This window comes from Myxine glutinosa, chromosome 14 (assembly GCF_964187855.1).
Source record: "Myxine glutinosa chromosome 14, kmMyxGlut1.1, whole genome shotgun sequence".
Taxonomy (NCBI): Eukaryota; Metazoa; Chordata; class Myxini; order Myxiniformes; family Myxinidae; genus Myxine; species Myxine glutinosa.
The window spans coordinates 57,499,122-57,519,967 of record NC_136274.1 but is presented as its reverse complement, the minus strand read 5'-3'; the positions used below and the strand labels follow the sequence as shown (position 1 = coordinate 57,519,967).

The window sequence follows — 20,846 nt, the reverse complement described above, 5'->3', positions numbered from 1 at the left end:
ATCTCGCGATGTGCTTTCGATGAGATTCGCAAATGATTTGCAAATCCATTACCATATGAACACTTTGCATTCTTTCTTGGCTGCTTTTAAACATGAAATGAAGTGTGGAAATTGTTTGTTTGCTCTCTGCGTCGTGGGTTTGGTGGGCTGTGACGCATCAAGCTCTGTATTGTCCTACACCTGTTTGGGAATCATTTACATATTACATGTATGAAAATGGCAGAAACTTTCACTTCCTGTATCATTCGATCGTTCCTTGTGTACACTTCCACGCGTAACCTTAACCCCTTCCCAAACCTCTTTTTTTCCCCTCTTTTTTTTTTCATACCTGCGCAAAGGCTCTTAATAGAGCTGACACACACACACACACACACACACACACACACACACACACACACATGGACATACTAACGAGACAAACACTTTACACAGCCACTGAGCTTGGGGGAAATGCCGTCACTGCCGTCACTTCCCAGGATATCCCGGGTACCAGTGACGTCATAACAATGGCACAGCTTATGTCACCGTACTCAGCGGGGCATTTGCTCAAGAGGAATTTCCTCCTCCCCATGGATGCCAACCGAAGGGGATTGTCCAGGGGATTGTCCGTGTTCTATCCTTTTCAAGCAAGGAAGCAGCACGTACCATTTAAAAAAAAATCTTTGGTATGACTTGAACCGGTCCAAACCGGATGGATGTTTTTTTAGGAGACACCATGTCCTTACTGGATGGCCGTGGGCTCCCTAAAGGAGCTCATCCGCCCTTTGCCAGGTGTTGTTTTTGGTCCTGGCAGGGGGTCACAGTCACCATCCCCACTAGTAAAGGTAGTGAGGGGTGTCGGTTTAGTCACCGACAACGTGACCATGCAGCAGGTAGCAATGGGCTACATGTTACCAGTGATAGTCCCAAAAGACTGACCTGACATCATCAAAACTGATCCTTTGCCTTTCTTCCTCGCCAATTTTCCTTTTCTGTCTCTCTCCCTTTTCTGAACCTCACCAACCCCATTTTCCCCCTTTTTCTTGTAACACACATGATCTCCATATTACTCTCATACGGTGCTCCCTCTTCCTTGGGAGGACACCTTGCACCTGGATGTTTATGCAGTCCTGGATGAAGACCACTTGTTGGTCAAAATGTCAGAACTGGGTCCTGCCACCTACAATGCAGTCACATTATCTGGTGGTTCCTTCATTTTTTTTAAAATGGAGGCTTCATGCTTTGTGCGATCTCAACACTCGGTCTGTTTAATGTTCCAGCAGTGGCGCACACTTAGGGTTCTTTCCTCCCTGAGCTTTTGTAATCGCTTTTTTTCTTTCAAACTCCCCATTGTGATCAATCCAAATGGTTGGAATGAACAAGAAACCAAGAAGAATCGATTCATGCCTCTCCTTTTCCACTAGCTTAACGGTGTTGCCAAATCTCCTCAGTCCGCCGCACTCCGCTACTGCTGCGCAGGCCGAACGGGAAGACAGAAACGCCATGTTACGCCGCGTTCGTTATTTACTTTGAGCACACTAAATTATTTATTCCCGATGCTTGTGACCTGTGAATGCAACACTCAAACAAACCTCCAATGAGGCATCGCCTGTGGAGAGACGATCCGTCGTCGTAAGCCACATCCTCAGCACCACTGAGGGAGCGGAAAAGGCCCCCACGAGCCATCTTTATGGATCGGCGGCCTTGTTTTGTTCTTAATTACAAATCCCTCTTCGCTACATTTAATAGGATCCATACGAAATACACCACCATACTTATCACTTACCGAATCTATTATTTTGAAAGGTCGAACCTGCTTTTGGCAGAAATGGAAATATTTACCAGGATGATAAATTGGGGAATAAAGTACCGTAAAATGGGGAGAATAGGGACACAAACTGAAAGAAAGCTCGGAAACCTTTTTCGCTGAAAATTGATAACCATACTGATTTGTTGATATTTGGGTTGAAAGTGTTCTCTTGTTTTTTTTAAAGCAACTTATAGTCCCTATTAACCCCATATATGGGTTAAATAGGAATAAATAGGATTTTTATGGCTGTCCCTATTCACCCCGTTTTACGGCTGAATAGGGACAGTCACTAATACAAAAAAATAATAATCAAGAAACAATCCTGAGTTTCCAACTTATTGCTAAATTGATAGCTCAGATGGATGCACATAATATGCACCCATAATATAAACCACGGTGCCAATGAAAAAAAATATGGGATAAGAAGTTTCTCCAAACTGTCCCTATTTCTTGATTATTATTTTTTTGTATTAGCGACTGTCCCTATTCACCCGTAAAACGGGGTGAATAGGGACAGCCGTAAAAATCCTATTTATTCCTATTTAACCCATATATGGGGTTAGTAGGGACTATAAGTTGCTTTTTAAAAAAACAAGAGAACACTTTCAACCCAAATACCAACAAATCAGTATGGTTATCAATTTTCAGCGAAAAAAATTTCCGAACTTTTTTTCAGTTTGTGTCCCTTTTCACCTTGCTGTCCCTATTCACCCCATTTTACGGTAGTGTTTGTTCCATCCCACCTGTGGTGCATCCCATCCCAGCCTTCCCACGCAATGCATGTGATGTCCACAAAATACAACGAAAGCGAACTAACTCATGCATGAGGAAAACACGGATGGACTACAGTGGAATTGCTTCACGTAGGCCTACCACATACAACGTGCTTGTAACGCTCTGATTGCTAGACTTGTAATGTAGGGCCTGTGGGTTCATATCCTAAATATTACGTCACTTCCTCTGATGTACCACAATACTGCAGCTTTGCAAAACTTAATCAAAGGCTTTTCAATCATCTTTAGGGGACATAAAACCTGGATATCTTTATTGCTTGTCGGCATAAACTGGATCGCATGGTAAATTATGGACAATATAACTGTGGGGATTGTGGAGAGAGGAGGGAAGGTGGGGGACAGGGGGAAAACCATGACTAAATATTTTTCTGTGGGGTTTATGCGATGTTCACTGTCCTGTCTCATTACAGATCAGAACGCCATTTTCCCGGACATATCTCACTCAGGCTTCAACAATGTGGCATCCTGCTCTGCTTGCCAAGCTTTTTTCCTGCCTTTTCACACCTGACTTTCTCACTTCCTCTACTTGCACAATTGATGCATTGCTATCAATGAAACCCTCTCATCTCCTCTCGCAGTGAAAGTCGGAGCGCCCCAAGGCAGTCTTCGGTCCAGTCCTGCTCCGAACATAAATAACTTCTCCAATGCTCTGGAAAACCCCTTCTCCAATGCTCTGGAAAACCCCTTCTCCAATGCTCTGGAAAACCCCTTCTCCAATGCTCTGGAAAACCCCTTCTCCAATGCTCTGGAAAACCCCTTCTCCAATGCTCTGGAAAACCCCTTCTCCAATGCTCTGGTAGCAAACTTACTTCTCCAAGGCTCTGGTACTTAGTGAGTTGAGGGATATGTCATCCTACTGACATTCAAACAGCAGCTGCATCACTCGATGCTGATCTGAATTTTATGGGCTGCTGGTCTGACAAATGGAACTTATCTTTCAACTCGGTAAGTCTCAGTCTCACCCTGTCGTTCCAAAGACGATCATCAACCAAACTCACCTTTCTATTCTATTTCTTGAAAAATCATAACTATTCACAACCTACGGGGCTTTTGGCCACAGTTCAATGGAGTGTTGTTCTCCCCCTATGGGTTGGTGCCACTGTATCACATCACATCACATCTGTCCATCCTGGAATCAGCGGAGTATAAAGCTCTCTCTAACTCTACCCAGTTGCTCTTGGATGCGCGTATGCTTCCAGTAACCCCTTCCTGGATAAACTCCCAATATTACAGGCTCTCTGCACACATCCGCTCTTTCGTTCATCCTTTCTCCCATTTGTGGAATTGCTTTCTAGACACTGATCAACCACTCTCTTCTTTCCAGGGCTTCAAGCATGCTGTGAACCACCATCTTGTATCATACCATATCCCTATATTTATTTTACCCCCATTAACCTTACTGAACCCAATCTTCCTTCTTCGAGCCAGTTACTGTGTTTCCTCCCCTACTCTCTCTCTCTCTCTCTCCTATTTTGTTGCTTGCTCGTTCCCTTGATTGTTGTATCCAACTGTTGCCTTTTTAACCTCTGTCACCTGGCTTTTCCATGAACCTCGATTTTGTATCCAAAATAAAAAGTTTAAAGGGGCCTTTGCCATAAACTGATAAGAAGCCATGTTGTCAGGCTGAAACGTGTTCATCTTTGCTTGTAGAGAATGAAGGCACGAATGACATATATGATGAACTATGATATAATAATTAATTTCATCTTGTTCATACCTTCACCAACTTATCACTTGTGCAAGTGACATGTTGCACCTCTGGGAATTTCTTTTTTAATTACTCCACATTCAAATCTAGCTTCTTCTTTTTTTCCTTTGGAACATTCTTTCTTGGATTTGATGACTTTATTGCCCGAGACGTTCTGAAGGAAACTAACGACAATAAAGACGGCAGATTGAGACACGTGCACCATTCTGTGCCAAGATGGCCTGTGCAGATGTGTTTGATTGGGAGCTGCAGGAGGGGAATGCGTGTGGGGGAGAGGAGGAGGAGGAGAGTTTGAGTGGGAGGTGGCCATGTCAAACCTTGTCCTACGTTCTTGGCAGCCAAGCTGATGAATGACGAAGGCACATAGATAAGAAATTCTCCTGTCTGAAGCCACGCAGCAAGACGTGCTGTCGATTACCTCTTGATGTGACGTGTTAATCTCTAGTCCATCTCCAGCAAGCTTGCTCCCTTGTTTTATCGGGTGACTGAGAGGGCATTTGTCACATGCTGAGCTGGAGCTTTATAACTCGGTTTTGCACGCAGACACCAGACGCGATTCTGAGCTTTACCTGCCACCTTCAGCCAGGCAGCAGAGCGAAGGAGAAGCATTCTGAAGAGCATGCCTGAATCTTCCATCTGCCAGTAATGAAGGGTTGAAATTTGTTGTTTGTTCTGTCACAAATAGTGAATCGCATGCTTGGCCAATTGTCAGGAATGATGGTGGCAATGTGTGTTAGATTGAAGATATATGGCTAACATTTTACAGCGTTAAGAAACCATGGTGAGCCTCGAAAGGCACACGCGTTTGCCAAAGCTTTCATTATTTTGCCATCGTTATGTCGGAGGGTGGTCGCCAATGAGATGTCCATTCCTAGATTTTGCTCCCTGGGGAATTTCATCTGAATGTAAATTTCAGTTTTGTTGCTACACAGTTTGAATGTGGAATTAGAAAGTGTGCCTTTTGTTGGAGAATCTCTAAGCTGGTTGGTTTCCACTGACTTGTTGTGTTACGCTGCATGGTTTACTAAACATTGAGTAAAGGAAACTGGGGTGCATTAGGACATCCGCTCCAGCAGCTTTTAGGACATCCCCTCCAGCAGCTGTTCTTGGCCGATGATAATTACCAGCACACGTTGGCTCTTGCACCATAACCTGTAAAGCGCCAATGTGTTGGCACTATCACCGGCCAAGAATGGTTGTTAGAGGGGATGTCCCAGTGCAACCATGTCCCCCAAAAAGCTTATCCAAAGCATCTTGACCATTTTGTGACAAAATTGTGTCTTCGTCAGGCTCCCCATACCGTGAGAGGATTACCATCGCCATCTTGAAGCTGCAGGAGGATGGAAGGCTGCACTTGATGAAGGAAAAGTGGTGGAGGGGTAATGGCTGCCCAGAGGAGGAGAGCAAGGTGGCAAATGCACTCGGCATACAGAGCATTGGAGGAATTTTCATCGTGCTGGCTGCAGGCCTACTCCTCTCGGTCTTTGTCGCGGTCGGAGAGTTCCTGTACAAAGCTCGGGAGAATGCTGAACTACAAAAGGTGAGATCACGATGAGTCGTATTTGAACACTAACAAGTTTAACATCTGAAGTCTGCAATGCAGATCCTTTGTTGAATGCCGGAGCTAACCTTCTGTGCAAGATGAGCACACACGATCACGTGTGTTGAATCCATGGTATTCTCCATTTCCTCGTAGATCATTGATGTGAGTCATTGCTCATGCTTAACTAAGCCCAAAACTCTGGAACGGTTGTGGTTTGTAACTGTGTGTCCTGTAACGTGACACAAATTACTTGCCAGTGTACCAAATTTAATTTTGCTACACGTAGCAAATTGTTTCTCTCCAGCTCTGCACCAAGTGATTTTATCGAGCAAACAAAGACTGTAAGACAACGTGCGAGTTATGTGCGATTAGAAATGATCACAATACCGCCATTACAAGTACGAGCCCGTGTTCTTATTTTACGGATCGTTGGTGAGGACTGTGAGATCGCAAAGGCAGCCGGCGATTGGTTTTTGTTTCAAGTTCCGCTGATTATCCGAGACTCGAAGCAACATTACTGTCCTTTCAGATTGGATTTTCGTTTTTGTTTTGTGCATTTGTGACTAATCCGAATGACCATTTTATTTATTTTGATCAGCTTTTTTTGCCTTTTCCCTTGCATATGCAAATCGCCTTTCAAAACGGTTATTTATTAAGGGTGTGTTATAGGCTGCAGACTGATGAAAGACCTCTTTTAAATTCTCAAAGCTTCTAGAAAAGTCTTTCATTTTGAGGTGATTGATGCGTTGAAAGATAAAATAAATGGTGCAAGTTTCTGTCCAGCGAACCTTTTGATGGAATATTTATGGCCTGGAAGGATACCACTAATGAGAGTCAGTAAAAGTCTGTCTTTTAGAAATTTTATCAGAACCGTTATGAACATTACCATAACCACTATTGCCAAGTCAAGAAACAAATTGATGGGACGTATTATAGCGGAAAAACGCCTGGAAGTAAATCGAGGTGGGGGAGGGATAATGGCAATTTTGAAGGCAGCGGAAAGATTCTGATCAGGGAGGGTGTTCACTGTGTCGTCGAGAGATGAAAATGTATTACCGATGGAATACCTCAATGGTGATGTGCCCACTTGTTTGAACAGAATTTGACTCATAAGAAAATTGGAGACAAAAATCGAAAACAATGGAAAAATTTGACAATGGAGAAAACAATGGAAAAAAAGAATGGAAAAAACAATAGAAAAAAGAATGGAAAAACAATGGGAAAAGGGGAAAATGGACAATGGAAAAATATGCAATATTCTGGACACATCCTTCTTAATATGGCAGTTTACTTGATGAAAACCAATTATCCTTTCGGATATATCATACAAATTGTTGTGTTGTCGAGAGATGCAAATGTATTACTGATGGGATACCGCAATGGTGATGTGCCCACTTGTTTGAATGGAGTTTGACTCGTGAGAAAATGGGAGATAAAAATGGAAAACAATGGAAAAAATTGACAATGGAAAAAACAATGGGGAAAAAATGGAAAAACGATGGAAAAATAGACAATGGAAAAAACCATGGGAAAAAAATGGACATTGGGGAAAATTCAATATTCTGGACACATCCTTCTTGAGATGGCAGTTTACTTGATGAAGACCAATTAATCCTTTTGGATATGTCATTGAAATTGTTGTGTCGTCGAGAAATGAAAATGTATTCCAGATGGAATACCTCAATGTTGATGTGCCCACTTGTTTGAATGGAGTTTGACTCCTGAGAAAATGGGAGATAAAAATGGAAAACAATGGAAAAAATTGACAATGGAAAAAATTGGTAATGTAAAAAAACAATGGGGGAAAAACGATGGAGAAATGGACAATGGAAAAAACCATGGAAAAACCATGGAAAAAATGAAATAGATGGAAAATGGGAAAACAATATTCTGGACACATCCTTCTTAAGATGGCAGTTTACTTGATGAAGACCAATTATCATTTTGGATATGTCATCGAAATTGTTGTATCGTCGAGAAATGAAAATGTATTCCAGATGGACTACCTCAATGGTGATGTGCCCACTTGTTTGAACGGAGTTTGACTCCTAAGAAAATTGGAGACAAAAATGGAAAACAATGGAAAAATTTGACAATGGAGAAAACAATGGGAAAAAGGGGAAAAAATGCAATATTCTGGAGACATCCCTCTTTGATGGCAGTTTACTTGATGAAGACCAATTATCCTTTTGGATGCATTATATAAATTGTGAGTTCCTTTGCAAGGGTCCTGAGATTTATATTATTGGAAAGAAAGCTTTGCAAAAATAACCTTAAGACATTGTTCCATTATCCTAAAAAACCATGCCGCCCTCTGACAGCAAACACGAGATTCCTTTTATTTTATGAAGAACTGTCGCAGACATACGGACACGACCGCAGCTTGAAAAGTTACCTTAAGGTCGGGGTTGAAAGGGTGATATCTGTCACGGTAGAGGCTACCCGTGCGCAGTGTCAGGCCCACAAACACCACCTGGCACGTATCTCCCCAAAACATGCTTTCTACGCGCCGGTGCCCTGCGGTCCAGGTTAATTTTGCTGACACGGGCCGCCGGTGCTTGGCGCGGTCCCGTTTGACAAAGCGCCGCACGTGACCCGCGCGGGGATTTGCGAACGCAAATGCGGAACGCAAGGACCATCGATTTTGGCATGTCAAACAGAGAGGCTTTATGTTTTTGGTGTTCACGCGTGACAGTGGACTTGCCAAACGTTTCTTTTCTGCATTGAATGGGGGCCTACTTTGGGTTTATTTGGCATGGCCATGGGATTTCTGTTTCTTTGTGCCCGCAAAATACCTTTTTGCGCTTTGCAGACGGACGTACAAAATAAATAATTCCATGAGACTGGCATAAAACGCCTCCACTTTTCTTCATACTACTTAGGGGTTAGGCTTGTGTTTGTGCAGCTGTTGCTAAAATCCATTTCTCGGTGGATTTCCACCCACCTGACGATGCTGCAGTGACATGATGGAGCGTCCACGTCTTGTTGAGGAACTACATCCGGTGACTGCTAACTGCTGACATTTTAGGGAAGCGTCGCCCATTCTAAATCTTCTGGAATTTTTTTAAATTTTTCGTAATCCGTGTTTTTTTCGAGACTGGAAAGTTTGCAGTGCTCTTTGGGTAATTTTACAATTGAAGGCTTGTTGGTTGTTATCTCCATATTTGGGTTTCAGAAGGTGGAACAGCTGGAACGGAGCCCTCCCAGGTCTCAAAGTATCCACCTCCGTGTGTGTTTGTGTGTGTATACATATGAGTGTGTGTGTGTGTGTGTGTGTGTGTGTGTGTGTGTGTGTGCGTGCAGCAGTCAGCACCCCCGTTTCCCTTTCACCCCAGGAAGGAACCCAGGATGCACTGGAACTGTTTACAAGAGGTTTATTACAGAATTACAAATAACGTGCACGGAATATTTCAGTCTAGGAGCCAAGGGGATAGTCCCCTCTCACAAGAGACTGCCTCGATGCCATACACCGAAATCTTAAAGTTATCCGGCCACACCCGGTCATATACATAGTCCACTCCATTACCCCCTACCCTCATCCCATACTGAGAAATCAAAGAGGTGGTCTAGACAGTAAGGAGGGAGGGACAAGGATATTGGGAGAAAGGGAGGAATGAACAACTCATTCCAGGGATAAATATGCTTACAATATACTGGCCTTGACAGCGATAGTGGTCCGCTGGGAAGCGGAGTGACAATATACAAACACGTCTGCTTCCTGCCTCGCCCGGACCTTCCAGGGGGAGATCGTCTGGCAGGGAATGGAAATGTCATTTATGGTCTTAAACTGCTCTCCAAGGGGTTGGGAGGGTATAGCGAGGGGGGGGGGGGGGGGAATACTCACTATGCTGGCATACTTGTGATGGGAGTACTTGAGTACCCCCAATCACTGCCACGATGTGTGTGTGTGTGTGTGTGTGTGTGTGTGTGTGTGTGTTCAATTGTTCTGTACATATGCAAAATAAAAAAATACGAATCCTATCACCATTAAAGCTAAAATTATTCCAACTTTCTAAACTAGTGCTTCCCCCCATGACTATTTCTCCTGTGCCCTGTTCATTATGCCGTCACTGTTGTTTTACTAGAGCTGCCGTGATAAAATGTTTATAAAGTGAATGTCGTGAGATTATTTTGGATCTGTAAACCTTTCTGGAATTCTTTTCAGGAACCATATATTACATATGCTATTTATGGCGGACATTTTGACAAGGTCCCCACCACACAGATCCATACCTACCCCTTCCCTTACATCCATTCCTAACCCGGAATCCCTTTTCTTCCCACTCCTCCGCACACTTTTCTTTACCCTTCATAATCCACTTTTTCTTTTCTGAATCCTCATTTTCGCACTCTCCGCCTTCTCTGCAAGTGTATGTGATAGACAGATGGCCGCCCAGTGTTCGTTCTCATTCATTGCTGTGCAAGCTGCCATGATCCAATTGCCATTATTTAGTTTACCTGTCTTTTATGCCAACTTCCATTGAAAAGCAGGCTGAATTGACTGGTTATGCGAAATATTTTCCTTCAATAAAAAGTCATCGTAATTTCATTAACCCATAGATCCTGCTTCTGATTGAAGGACAATACTCAGCATACCCAATCAGCCTAATCAGTCCAACCAGTTGGAATGGGCCATACATGCATCTCATATTATATGCATCTAGAATAGATGCATTTATGGCTTATTTCCATTGCTTGGACCGATCAGGCTGACTGTTTATGCCGGGTGGTATCCTTAAATCAACAGTAAGTATTGTCGCATGCATGGGGTGTAAAACCATGACCATGCACACAAGGGGCGTGGCTTAGGATTGCCAGGCAGTGGTTGGTTGATTTTAAAGGTGAATACAGGAAAGAAAGCTTTGCCACCATTGGTGCATGCTGGCTGGTGCAGAGTACGGTGCTCGGAATTTGCATCATTCCAGTGAGTTTTCTGCCACTTCGACATTCTCCCAACTGATGCTTTTTCACATTTTCATAAACTCTGCTTCTCTTGCATTTACCCTCTCTCTCTCTTTCTCTCTTTCTCTCTCTTTCTCTCTCTCGCTCTTTCTCTCTTCCTCTCTCTCCCTCTTCCTTCGCTCTTTCTTTCTCTCTTTCTCTCTTTCTCTCTCTCTCTCTCTCTCTCTTTCTCTTTCTCTTTCTCTTTCTCTTTCTCTCGCTCTTTCTCTCTTCTTCTCTCTCCCTCTTCCCTCTCCTACTCTCCTCCTTTCTCATGCAGAGACGCACTGAGAGGTACTATTCTTCACCGTCACACTTACACTAAGAGATCAAGAGAGAGTAGACTTGCAGCATCACCAACGGGATTTTCCTTTTCTAGCCCATCCATGGGATGGAGTCTTGCACAGCCAGCAATAGCATGCCGTTGCGCATACATGGAAGGACACTGCACTGGGCGGACCAGGCCTAAGTGACCCGCTGTGGATGGAGAGTGGCGTTTGAGTTGAGGGGAGATAGAGGAGAGGAAGTGTAATCATGAAAAGGTGGGAGGGAAGATGGGTTAACAGAGGCTCATGGGCCAACCTGCTGCTCTAACATGATTGGCAGATGACCTCATGCAGATCACTACAAAGCCCTACCTAATCAAGGTGGGACCAAGAGTAAAGTAAGGACAGTAGCGTTTCTCACCACACTCATCTACTACCGGGGGTACCCACCCTTTCCCATGCAAGTATCAGTATTTAACATGATGCAACCCAAAGATTGTGTGGAGTGCTCTTTCCAGCAATTTTATAAACACGTTTAGATTATTAAATCAATTCTTCTGCCATATTCAGTAAAATCTGCACCTTCTCCAGCCGAGAACCATGTCGATAATAGCAAACAACATGTTGAAAATTTTATCAATGTGGATTTTCATTCATTGATTTGGTCATACACCTTCTATTCGTAGAACTGTAGGAATAAACGTGATCCCCACAAGAGCAGTATAATTGTGTTGAATCTTAAGGACTTGTATTGGAATGTACAATTTCATTTTTTGCAATCCTCAGCTCGTGGGAAATTTTACACCTGCTCAATATGAAAAACATTCACATCAAAACACACTGGTTCTATCTACACCTTCTTGAAAATTACTGAAGATTTCGCATGTCAACAACATGAGGCAGCTCAAATGTTTTTCCGACTGCTTGATCCACAGGGAGACGCAACGCTGTCACTTTATGGTTTCAATGAAGAGTACTTTGCAGGAATTTTGAGTGAAACTTTGCTTTTTACCTATAGTCAAACAAACACCATTATGTATTAAAAGTAATAATAGAATGCCAATGTGCACCATTACGTGGAGCAAAGGTTGGGAAAAATAAATATCTCAAAAAAGAAATCCAAAAACCAGAGGGATTGGTTATATCATGTCTAGATCAGATTCCATCACTGTTATGCGTACAGAAAAGAAGTGCCAAACCAGCTATTGCTGCATATATCTCGACCAACTGTAAATGCATGCCAAAGATTATCCTGACTGTGGTACACAAAACAGTTCTAGGGGTAGGCAGGAACAAATTAAATTTTAAAAAGGCTCTTCTGACTAAACTATTTCATTGGCTCCGCCTATTAGTCATGAGCTTAGTCCCTATATCTACGAAGGATTGTACGACAGCCAATACCAGGAAGGGGATTTAATTTTCAAATTTATAGACCAGTGCACCCCAGAGAGGCATATATCTATTTATTGACATATATATATATATATATATATACACACATACACATACATACATATTATATAGACAGTGCCTTCAGAAAGTATTCACACCGCTTGACTTTTTCACATGTTGTGTTACAGCCTGAATTTAAAATGGACTAAATTGAGATTTTTTTTTGTCACTGATCTACAGATAATACCCAATAATGTCAAAATGGAATTTTTGTTTTCGAAAGTTTTACAAAATAATGAAACATTGTTTGCACTCTGAAGCGGGTTTGCATTCAAGGATTTGCCTGTATTTGGCTCCAATCATTGTTCCTTCTCTCGTAACTAGTCTCCCAGTCCCTGCCGCTAAAAAGCATCCCCATAGCATGATGCTGCCACCAGCATGCTTCAAGGTATGGGTAGTTTTAGATGGATGATGAAATGTGCTCGGTTTCTGCCAAACGTAGCACTTTGCCTTCAGGCCAAAGCGTTCAATTTTCATCTCATCAGACCACATAATCTTTTACCTCATGCTCTCAGAGTCTTTCACGTGCCTTTTTGCAAACTCCAGGCATGCTGTCATGTGACGTCTTCTCAGGAGTAGCTTCTGTCTGGTGACTCTCATTTCTTTTTTCATTTTTTGCATACTAAGGAGAGGCTTGTGTAAGAGCTAACACATATAACATATAATGGAGGGAGTGAGAGACGAGGGGCTAGAGAGAAAAGCACAACAGTAGCGAGCAGGGACATTCGGAGATCTGTGGAAGGGAGAGGGCTGTGGCGGGTACACTGTATAAACAAATGGACACCAGTAGGATTTACAAGAGATAAAATGGAATTTGAAAAAGGAGGATTTGGGGTGTATTAATAGGGGTAGAAAAGATCAAGGTTTTTTGGAAGATAATATATGGTGGTGAACAGTTGTTTTGAAGACCTGGAGGGAGGAGTGGGATTGAAGAGAGTGTGGGAGTTTGTTCTTTGGGCAGAAAAAAGGAGGAAAGAAAGCATGAAAGTGAGCAGAGAGTCTTGATTTTGGCAGTTTAACCATAAGAGGGTTGCTGGCAGATCTTGTGCATCCTGCAGGAATAATTGGGGGACAGAGCACAGATAGAGCAGGGGGAGCTAGGCCGAAGAGGAGTCGGTATAAGATAGAAAGACTACCAACCTGCCTGTGGTGAGCGAGTGAAAGACCCTCAGAATCAGCATAATCGTGGGAGATACCAATTATTCTGAAAGCTTTGGTTTCCCCAGCGTGAAGCCGAACTAGGTGTGAGGCAGGAGCACCAGCCCAGAGGGGAGAGCGGTACTCAATCAAGCTGCGGATAAAAGCGTTGTAAGTGGTGAGAAGCTCAGTCGTGCCAAGGAAGGACTTTGCATGACGGAGGATGCCCAGTCGGTGATTAGCTTTGGAGGCCAGCTTGGAAATGTGGTTTTCCCAGGAAAGACCATGGTCTGTTGTCCATCCGGCAGGTTCGTCCATCTCAGCCAAGGAACATTTTGTCAGAGTGGTCATTGGGTTCTTGGTCACCTCCCTGACTAAGGTTGTTTATGCCTGGTTGCTCAGTTTGGTCAGACAGCCAGCTCCAGGAAGAGTCATGGTTGTTCAATATTCTTTCCATTTACTAATGATAGAGCTCACTGTGCTCTTTGGAATTTTCAACACTCTAAAAATTGTTTTATACCCTTCCCCACATCTTTCCCTCCTCACAATTCTTTGTCGGAGTTCTATGGAGAGTTCCTTGAACTTCATAGTAGAATTTCTGCTCTGATATGCACTGTCATTTGTGGCACCCTATATAGAAAGGTGTGTTTCTTTCGAAATCATGTCCAATCAATTGAATTGGCCACAGGTGGGCTACAATCAAGTTGTAGAGACATCTCAAGGATGATCAAAGGTAATTGGATTCACCTGAGCTCAATTTGGATTGACATAGCAAAGGGGTTAAATACTTATTGAATCAAGACATTTCAGCTTTTCATTTTTATTTGTTTTGTAAATAAAAAGGTAAAAAACAAAATTCCACTTTGACAACATGAGGTATTATATGCAGATCAGTGACAAAAACTTCGCAATTGAATCCATTTTAAATTCAGGCTCGAACACAACAAAATGTGAACAAAGTCAACAGGTGTGAATACTTTCTGAAGGCACTATATACATATACATATCGAAACATATATACATGTGTGTATATATAAATACACTACATGACCAAAAGTATGTGGACGCCCGAACATCGAACATCTCATTTCAAAATCATGGGCACTAGCATGGGGCTGGTCCCCGCCCCTTGCCGCCACCCCCCCCCCCCCCCCCTTTTGCTGCTAGAACAGCCTCCACTCTTCTGGTAAGGCTTTCCACGAGATGTTGGAACATTGCTGCGGAGAATTGCTTCCATTCAGCCACAAGAGCATTAGTGAGGTCGGGCACTGATGTTGGGCGATTAGGCCTGGCTCGCAGTCGGCATTCCAATTCATCCCAAAGGTGTTCGATGGGGTTGAGGTCAGGGCTCTGTGCAGGCCAGTCAAGTTCTTCCAAACCGATCTCGATAAACCATTTCTGTATGGACTTCGCCTTGTGCACGGGGCCATTGTCATGCTAAATTATTTACTCAGGCCAAACTGCCAAAATATATGATATATTAACTGCCAAAATCTAGGCTCTCTGCTCACCTTCACTCTTTCATTCCCCTTTTCTCCCACCTCTGGAACAAACTCCCTCACTCCCTTCAATCCCACTCCTCCCTCCAGGTCTTTAAAACAGCTGTTCACCACCATCTATTATCTTCCCCCATCCAAAACCTTGATCTTTTCTACCCCCGCTAATTCACCCCAGATACACTTTTTCGAAATTCCAACTTCTTTCCTGGAAGTCCTTGCAGTGTTCATATGTTTTATACCTCTCCCACCTCCCCCCAAGCCCTCTCCCTCCCACAGTTCTCTCGATGTCCCTGCTCTCAAATGTTGTGTTTGTGTCCTTCCCCCTCTCTCCCCATCTTGTCTACCACTCCCCTTATTTTGTGTTTTATGTGTCAGTTTGACTTTTTGTGTGATTAATGTTAGCTCTTTCACGAGCCTCGATCTTGTAAACACAAAAAAAAAATCCCCCCCCCAAAAAAGGAAAGCGCCTTCCCCAAACAGTTGCCACAAAGTTGGAAGCACACACTCGTCTAGAATGTCATTGTATGCTGTAGCATTAAGATTTCCCTTCACTGGAACTAAGGGGCCCAGCCAGAACCATGAAAAACAGCCCCAGACCATTATTCCTCCTCCACCAAACTTTACAGTTGGCAATATGCATTCGGGCAGGTAGCGTTCTCCTGGCATCCGCCAAACCCAGATTTGTCCGTCGCACTGCCAGATGGTGAAGCGTGATTCATCACTCCAGAGAACGCGTTTGCACTGCTCCAGAGTCAAATGGTGGCAAGCTTTACACCACTCCTGCCGACGCTTGGCATTGCTCATGGTGATCTTAGGCTTGTGTGTGGCTGCTCGGCCATGGAAACACATTTCACAAGCTCCTGACGAAAAGTTGTTGTGCTGACTTTGCTTCCAGAGGCAGTTTGGAACTTGGTAGTGAGTGTTGCAACTGAGGACAGACGATTTTTACACGTTACACGCTTCAGCACTCGGCGGTCCCATTCTGTGAGCTTGTGTGACCTACCACTTTGCAGCTGAGCTGTTGTTGCTCCTAGACGTTTCCACTTCACAATAACAGCATTTACAGTTGACCGGGGCAGCTCGAGCAGGGCAGAAATTCGACGAACTGACTTGTTGAAAAGGTGGAATCCTGTGACGGTGCCACGTTGAAAGTCACTGAGCTCTTCAGTATGGCCCATTCTATTGCCAATGTTTGTCTATGGAGATTGCATGGCTGTGTGCTTGATTATATATAATACTTGTCAGCAATGGGTGTGGCTTAAATAGCCGAATACACTAATTAGAAGGGGTGTCCAGATACTTTTGGTCATGTATTTTATATATATATATATGTGTATGTGTGTGTATATATATATATATATATATACAGACTTGGCATTTAATATGGAATATTTTTTTTTTCTTGACTTAGGTTTACTTTCTGAACTCAGTATATCAATCTGGTGAGTTTGTTTTACGCTTCGGTGATTTCTTTGTTAAAAGAACCATGCCACTGATTGTCTGTCGCAGCAAGAAGTCAATAACAGGATTATATCACAGGTGGCATGACAAAATGTACAGACAGGTACATTTGACGATTGGCTTCACAATCGGGTATATAAGGGTTGTTGCGTTCTGTATTAGTGGAAAACAACTGCTGCATGTCTACAAAAGTTATTGCCACTTCCTCTGGAGATGGTCCGTCAACTCGACAATGCTGTTTATCATGGAGTGGTGGCTTTATGAAATTCCGGCATGAAACAGCGTGCTATTGCTCGGCAGTATGGCATCACTCAAGGTCAGGTGTCAAAGATCCTGAAACGAAATGCTCAGAGGGGTGTCCCTACTCCAACACCGAGGCCAGGACGTCCCCGCAGAACCACAAGAAGGGATGATCGCCAGCTGCACTGGTTAGTCCGCAATGGCCGAACCAAGTCAGCTAATCGGCTTTGGGCTGAGTGGCAGCAACTGACAAATGTGTCTGTATCCAGAAGGCTAGTCAACCAACGACTGGTTCAAGCAGGCTATCATGCCAGGCGTCCCCTGAAAAAGTCATGCCTGACCAGACAACACCGACAGCGCCGATTGCAGTGGGCCAAAGAGCACCGCCAATGGCAGCCAGGACACTGGAATCACGTGATCTTCAGTGACAAGTCTAGATTTCTGGTCTATCATCAAGATAGCCGCGTCCGAGTGCGCAGACAAGTGCATGAAGCCTTCAACGAAGATTGTATAGTGCCAAGAGTCCAAGCTGGAGGTGGTGGGGTGACCGTTTGGGCTGCTTTGCATGCAGGGGGAAAAACTGACCCGGTTGTTCTGAATGGAAACCTGAACCAGTTCAAGTACAGGGCCATTCTGGAAGAAACATTGCTTCCATTTGCTCGTGCAGCCTTTCGAGGAAACTTTGTCTTCCAAGATGACAAGGCACGGCCTCTTTGTGCTCGCATGATCCAACACTTTCTTGCTGACCATGGTGTGGAGCATATGGAGTGGCCTGCCATGTCCCCGGATATGAATCCGATAGAGAACCTGTGCGCAGAATTAACGCGTCAAATCGACAACTTGGACCAGCAGCCTCCCTCTGTGCGTGAATTGCAGCAGGCTATTGTCACTGCATGGCAAGCAATTCCTGTCCAAACCTTGGCAAATCTCGTGAACACCATACCTCAACGTGTACGTGCTCTCCTGAATGCTCGTGGGGGTTACACGAAGTACTGAACTGTAATTTTACTGTCCGTAATCCCAGTCATAATTTAACTTTTGTTTTTGTTTAAAAAAAAATTGGCTCATGTGCAAAATAAAGAAATACTTCTGGAAAACGTACAGAAGTTTCACACAGTACTGTCCGTGAATCGAGTTCGATATCAGTTTACATCACTTTCAAGGATCAATTTATTTTCTTCGAAATGTCAAATGTGGTTTTTGTTTCTTTTAAAGGTCACATTAACAAAATCTAGAATAATTTCAACATAATTCCAATGAACTTTTGGTTCTAAGTCATCTTGAAAAGTAAGTTCACCCCCACAAAAAAAATATTCCATATTAAATGCCAAGTCTGTATATCCTACAGAAGGCCCACACCCCCTTTCAAATTTTCACCTTTTGTTGCCTTTTTTCAACTCCTTTTTTCAATTTTTAACTCTTCCCAGAACAAAATTAAATTTCATTAAAACAGGCTTTTCCCACCTTTATTTAAACATCGTAACCCACAACTTTCAAGTGAAAAACAAATTCTACAAATTTCAGGAGATTCGTGAAAAATACAAAAGTAGAATATATTGGTTGAATAAGTGTCCACCCCCCTGAGTTAATACTTGGTGGAAGCACCTTTGCCAGCAATTACAGCTGTGAGTCTGTTGGGATAGGTCTCTACCAACTTTGCACACCTTGAGTGGGCAATATCTCCCCATTCTTCTGCACAAAACTGTTCAAGCTCAGTCAAGTTGCATGGGGAGTGTTGATGAACAGCAATCTTCAAGTCATGCCACAGATTTTCGATTGGATTTAGGTCAGGGCTCTGACTGGGCCACTCAAGGACATTTATCTTTTTGTTCCTTTGTCACTCCAGTTTAGCTTTTGCAGTGTGCTTCGGGTTGTTGTCATGCTGAAAAGTGAACTTCCGTCCCAATTTCAGCTTTCTTCCAGAGGGCAGCAGGTTTTCCTTTCGTATTTTTTCTGTATTTTGTTCCATGTATTTTCCCTTCTGATCCTGACAAGTGCCCCAGTCCCTGCTGATGAGAAACATCCCCATAACATGATGCTGCCACCACCATGCTTCATAGTAGGGATGGTGTTCTTTGGGTGATGTGATGTCTTGGGTTTGCACCAAACGTAACATTTTGCATTTAGGCCAAAAAGTTCCATCTTGGTTTTGTTCGACCACAAAATATTTTGCCACATGGCTTCAGAATCTCCAGTGTTTTTTTGCATACCTCAAATGGGACTCAAGGTAGGCATTTTTGAGTAATGGCTTCCTTCCTGCCACCCTATCATAGGCGATAATGCAACAAAAAGTGAAAAATTTGAAAGGGGGTGTCGACTTTCTATAGGCATTGTACATATATGTATATTTGATTTACTTCAATTCGATCAAATCCACATCAGTTTGTGGGGATAATCTTAAAATTCAACTGAAAGTTTCAGTTAACACACAATGCTTTTCACTCGGTGAATATGCCACAATGCCAGTGCCTCTTTGTATTAAATCCCAGATCTGTTGTGAATCAATCTCTCCTTTAAAATGATTAAACAATATTATCCTTTCAAATTTATGAAATCTTTGTCGGGATTGTAAGAATTAGTGTATGAGTTAATCTCAGGATGGTATTAGTTACTACTCTGTTAACAGCTTGATGTGTAGTTTGAGACGTGGGTGTAAAATTACGTAATTGTGACTATTCTTCTACCAGCGAGGGTCATGCCTGCATGCTAAGCAGTGTCGACATATTGCTCTAAATTTGTTTTGCTGTGTGCAATTCAGGGCCTGGAGGAGTGTGTGTGAAGAGTTGTGGGATTGTTCAGGGTGAAAGTGTTGGTGGTGCTTGGTGTTGGGTTAGAGGGGGAGGGGATGTGGTTTGTGGAAATCTGACATCACCATCCGGGCATTATTTTCAACCTCATAAAGCGCCCCGCAGAACCTACGTCTTGGCAGATAAAATGATCGATATCAACACAGCGTGAGCGCAATTGCCTTTAACTCCACTATTAACGGCAAAGCTGTCGAGAGATTCCGAGGCAGGTTTAACCCCAACGAGACCTGTTTCTTGTGCTCCCAGAACAAAAGTATTCTTTACTCCCCACCCCCTCCCCCCCCAATTTTTTTTTATGCACACACACACACACATATATATATATATATATATATATGTATATATATATATATATATATATATATATATATATATATATATATGCAGTATATATAAAATATATATTTATATAAATATATTTAGAAATATATTTAGAAATCTCTCACTATATATATATATATATAGATAGATATACAGACATATATTGTAGTGTATATTAAAATACAGACTTGACATTTAATATGGAATATTTTTTTGTGGGGGTGAACCTACTTTTCAAGATGTCTTAGAACCAAAAGTTCATTGGAATTATGTTGAAATTATTCTAGATTTTGTTAATGTGACCTTTAAAAGAAACAAAAACCACATTTGACATTTTGAAACAAATAAATTGATCCTTGATAGTGATGTAAACTGATATCGAACTCAATTCATGGACAGTACTGTGTTAAACTTCTGTATGTTTTCCAGAAGTATCTCTTTATTTTGCACATTAGCCAAAATTTTTTTTAACGAAAACAAAAGTTAAATTACGACTGGGGTTACGGACAGTAAAATTACAGTTCAGTACTTCGTGTAACCCCCACGAGCATTCAGGAGAGCACGTACACGTTGAGGCATGCTGTTCACGAGATTTGCCAAGGTTTGGACAGGAATCGCTTGCCATGCAGTGACAATAGCCTGCTGCAATTCACGCACAGAGGTCGGCTGCTGGTCCAAGTGGTCGATTTGACGCGTTAATTCTGCCCACAAGTTCTCTATCGGATTCATATCCGGGGACATGGCAGGCCACTCCATATGCTCTACACCACGGTCAGCAAGAAAGTGTTGGATCATGCGAGCACGATGAGGCCGTGCATTGTCATCTTGGAAGACAAAGTTTCCTCGAATGGCTGCACGAGCAAATGGAAGCAATGTTTCTTCCAGAAT

General features: G+C 42.9%; 1 protein-coding gene across 2 annotated transcripts in view; it reads left to right on the top strand.

The window, feature by feature from the left end:
• LOC137439811 (glutamate receptor ionotropic, kainate 2) overlaps window positions 1–20,846 on the top strand; it is a 426,037-nt gene that overhangs the window by 366,906 nt on the left and 38,285 nt on the right. For both annotated transcript variants that reach the window (XM_068135931.2, XM_078767891.1), the window contains exon 16: window positions 5,581–5,831. In XM_068135931.2, the coding sequence (XP_067992032.2) occupies window positions 5,581–5,831 (251 nt within the window). The remainder of the gene's footprint in view (window positions 1–5,580; window positions 5,832–20,846) is intronic.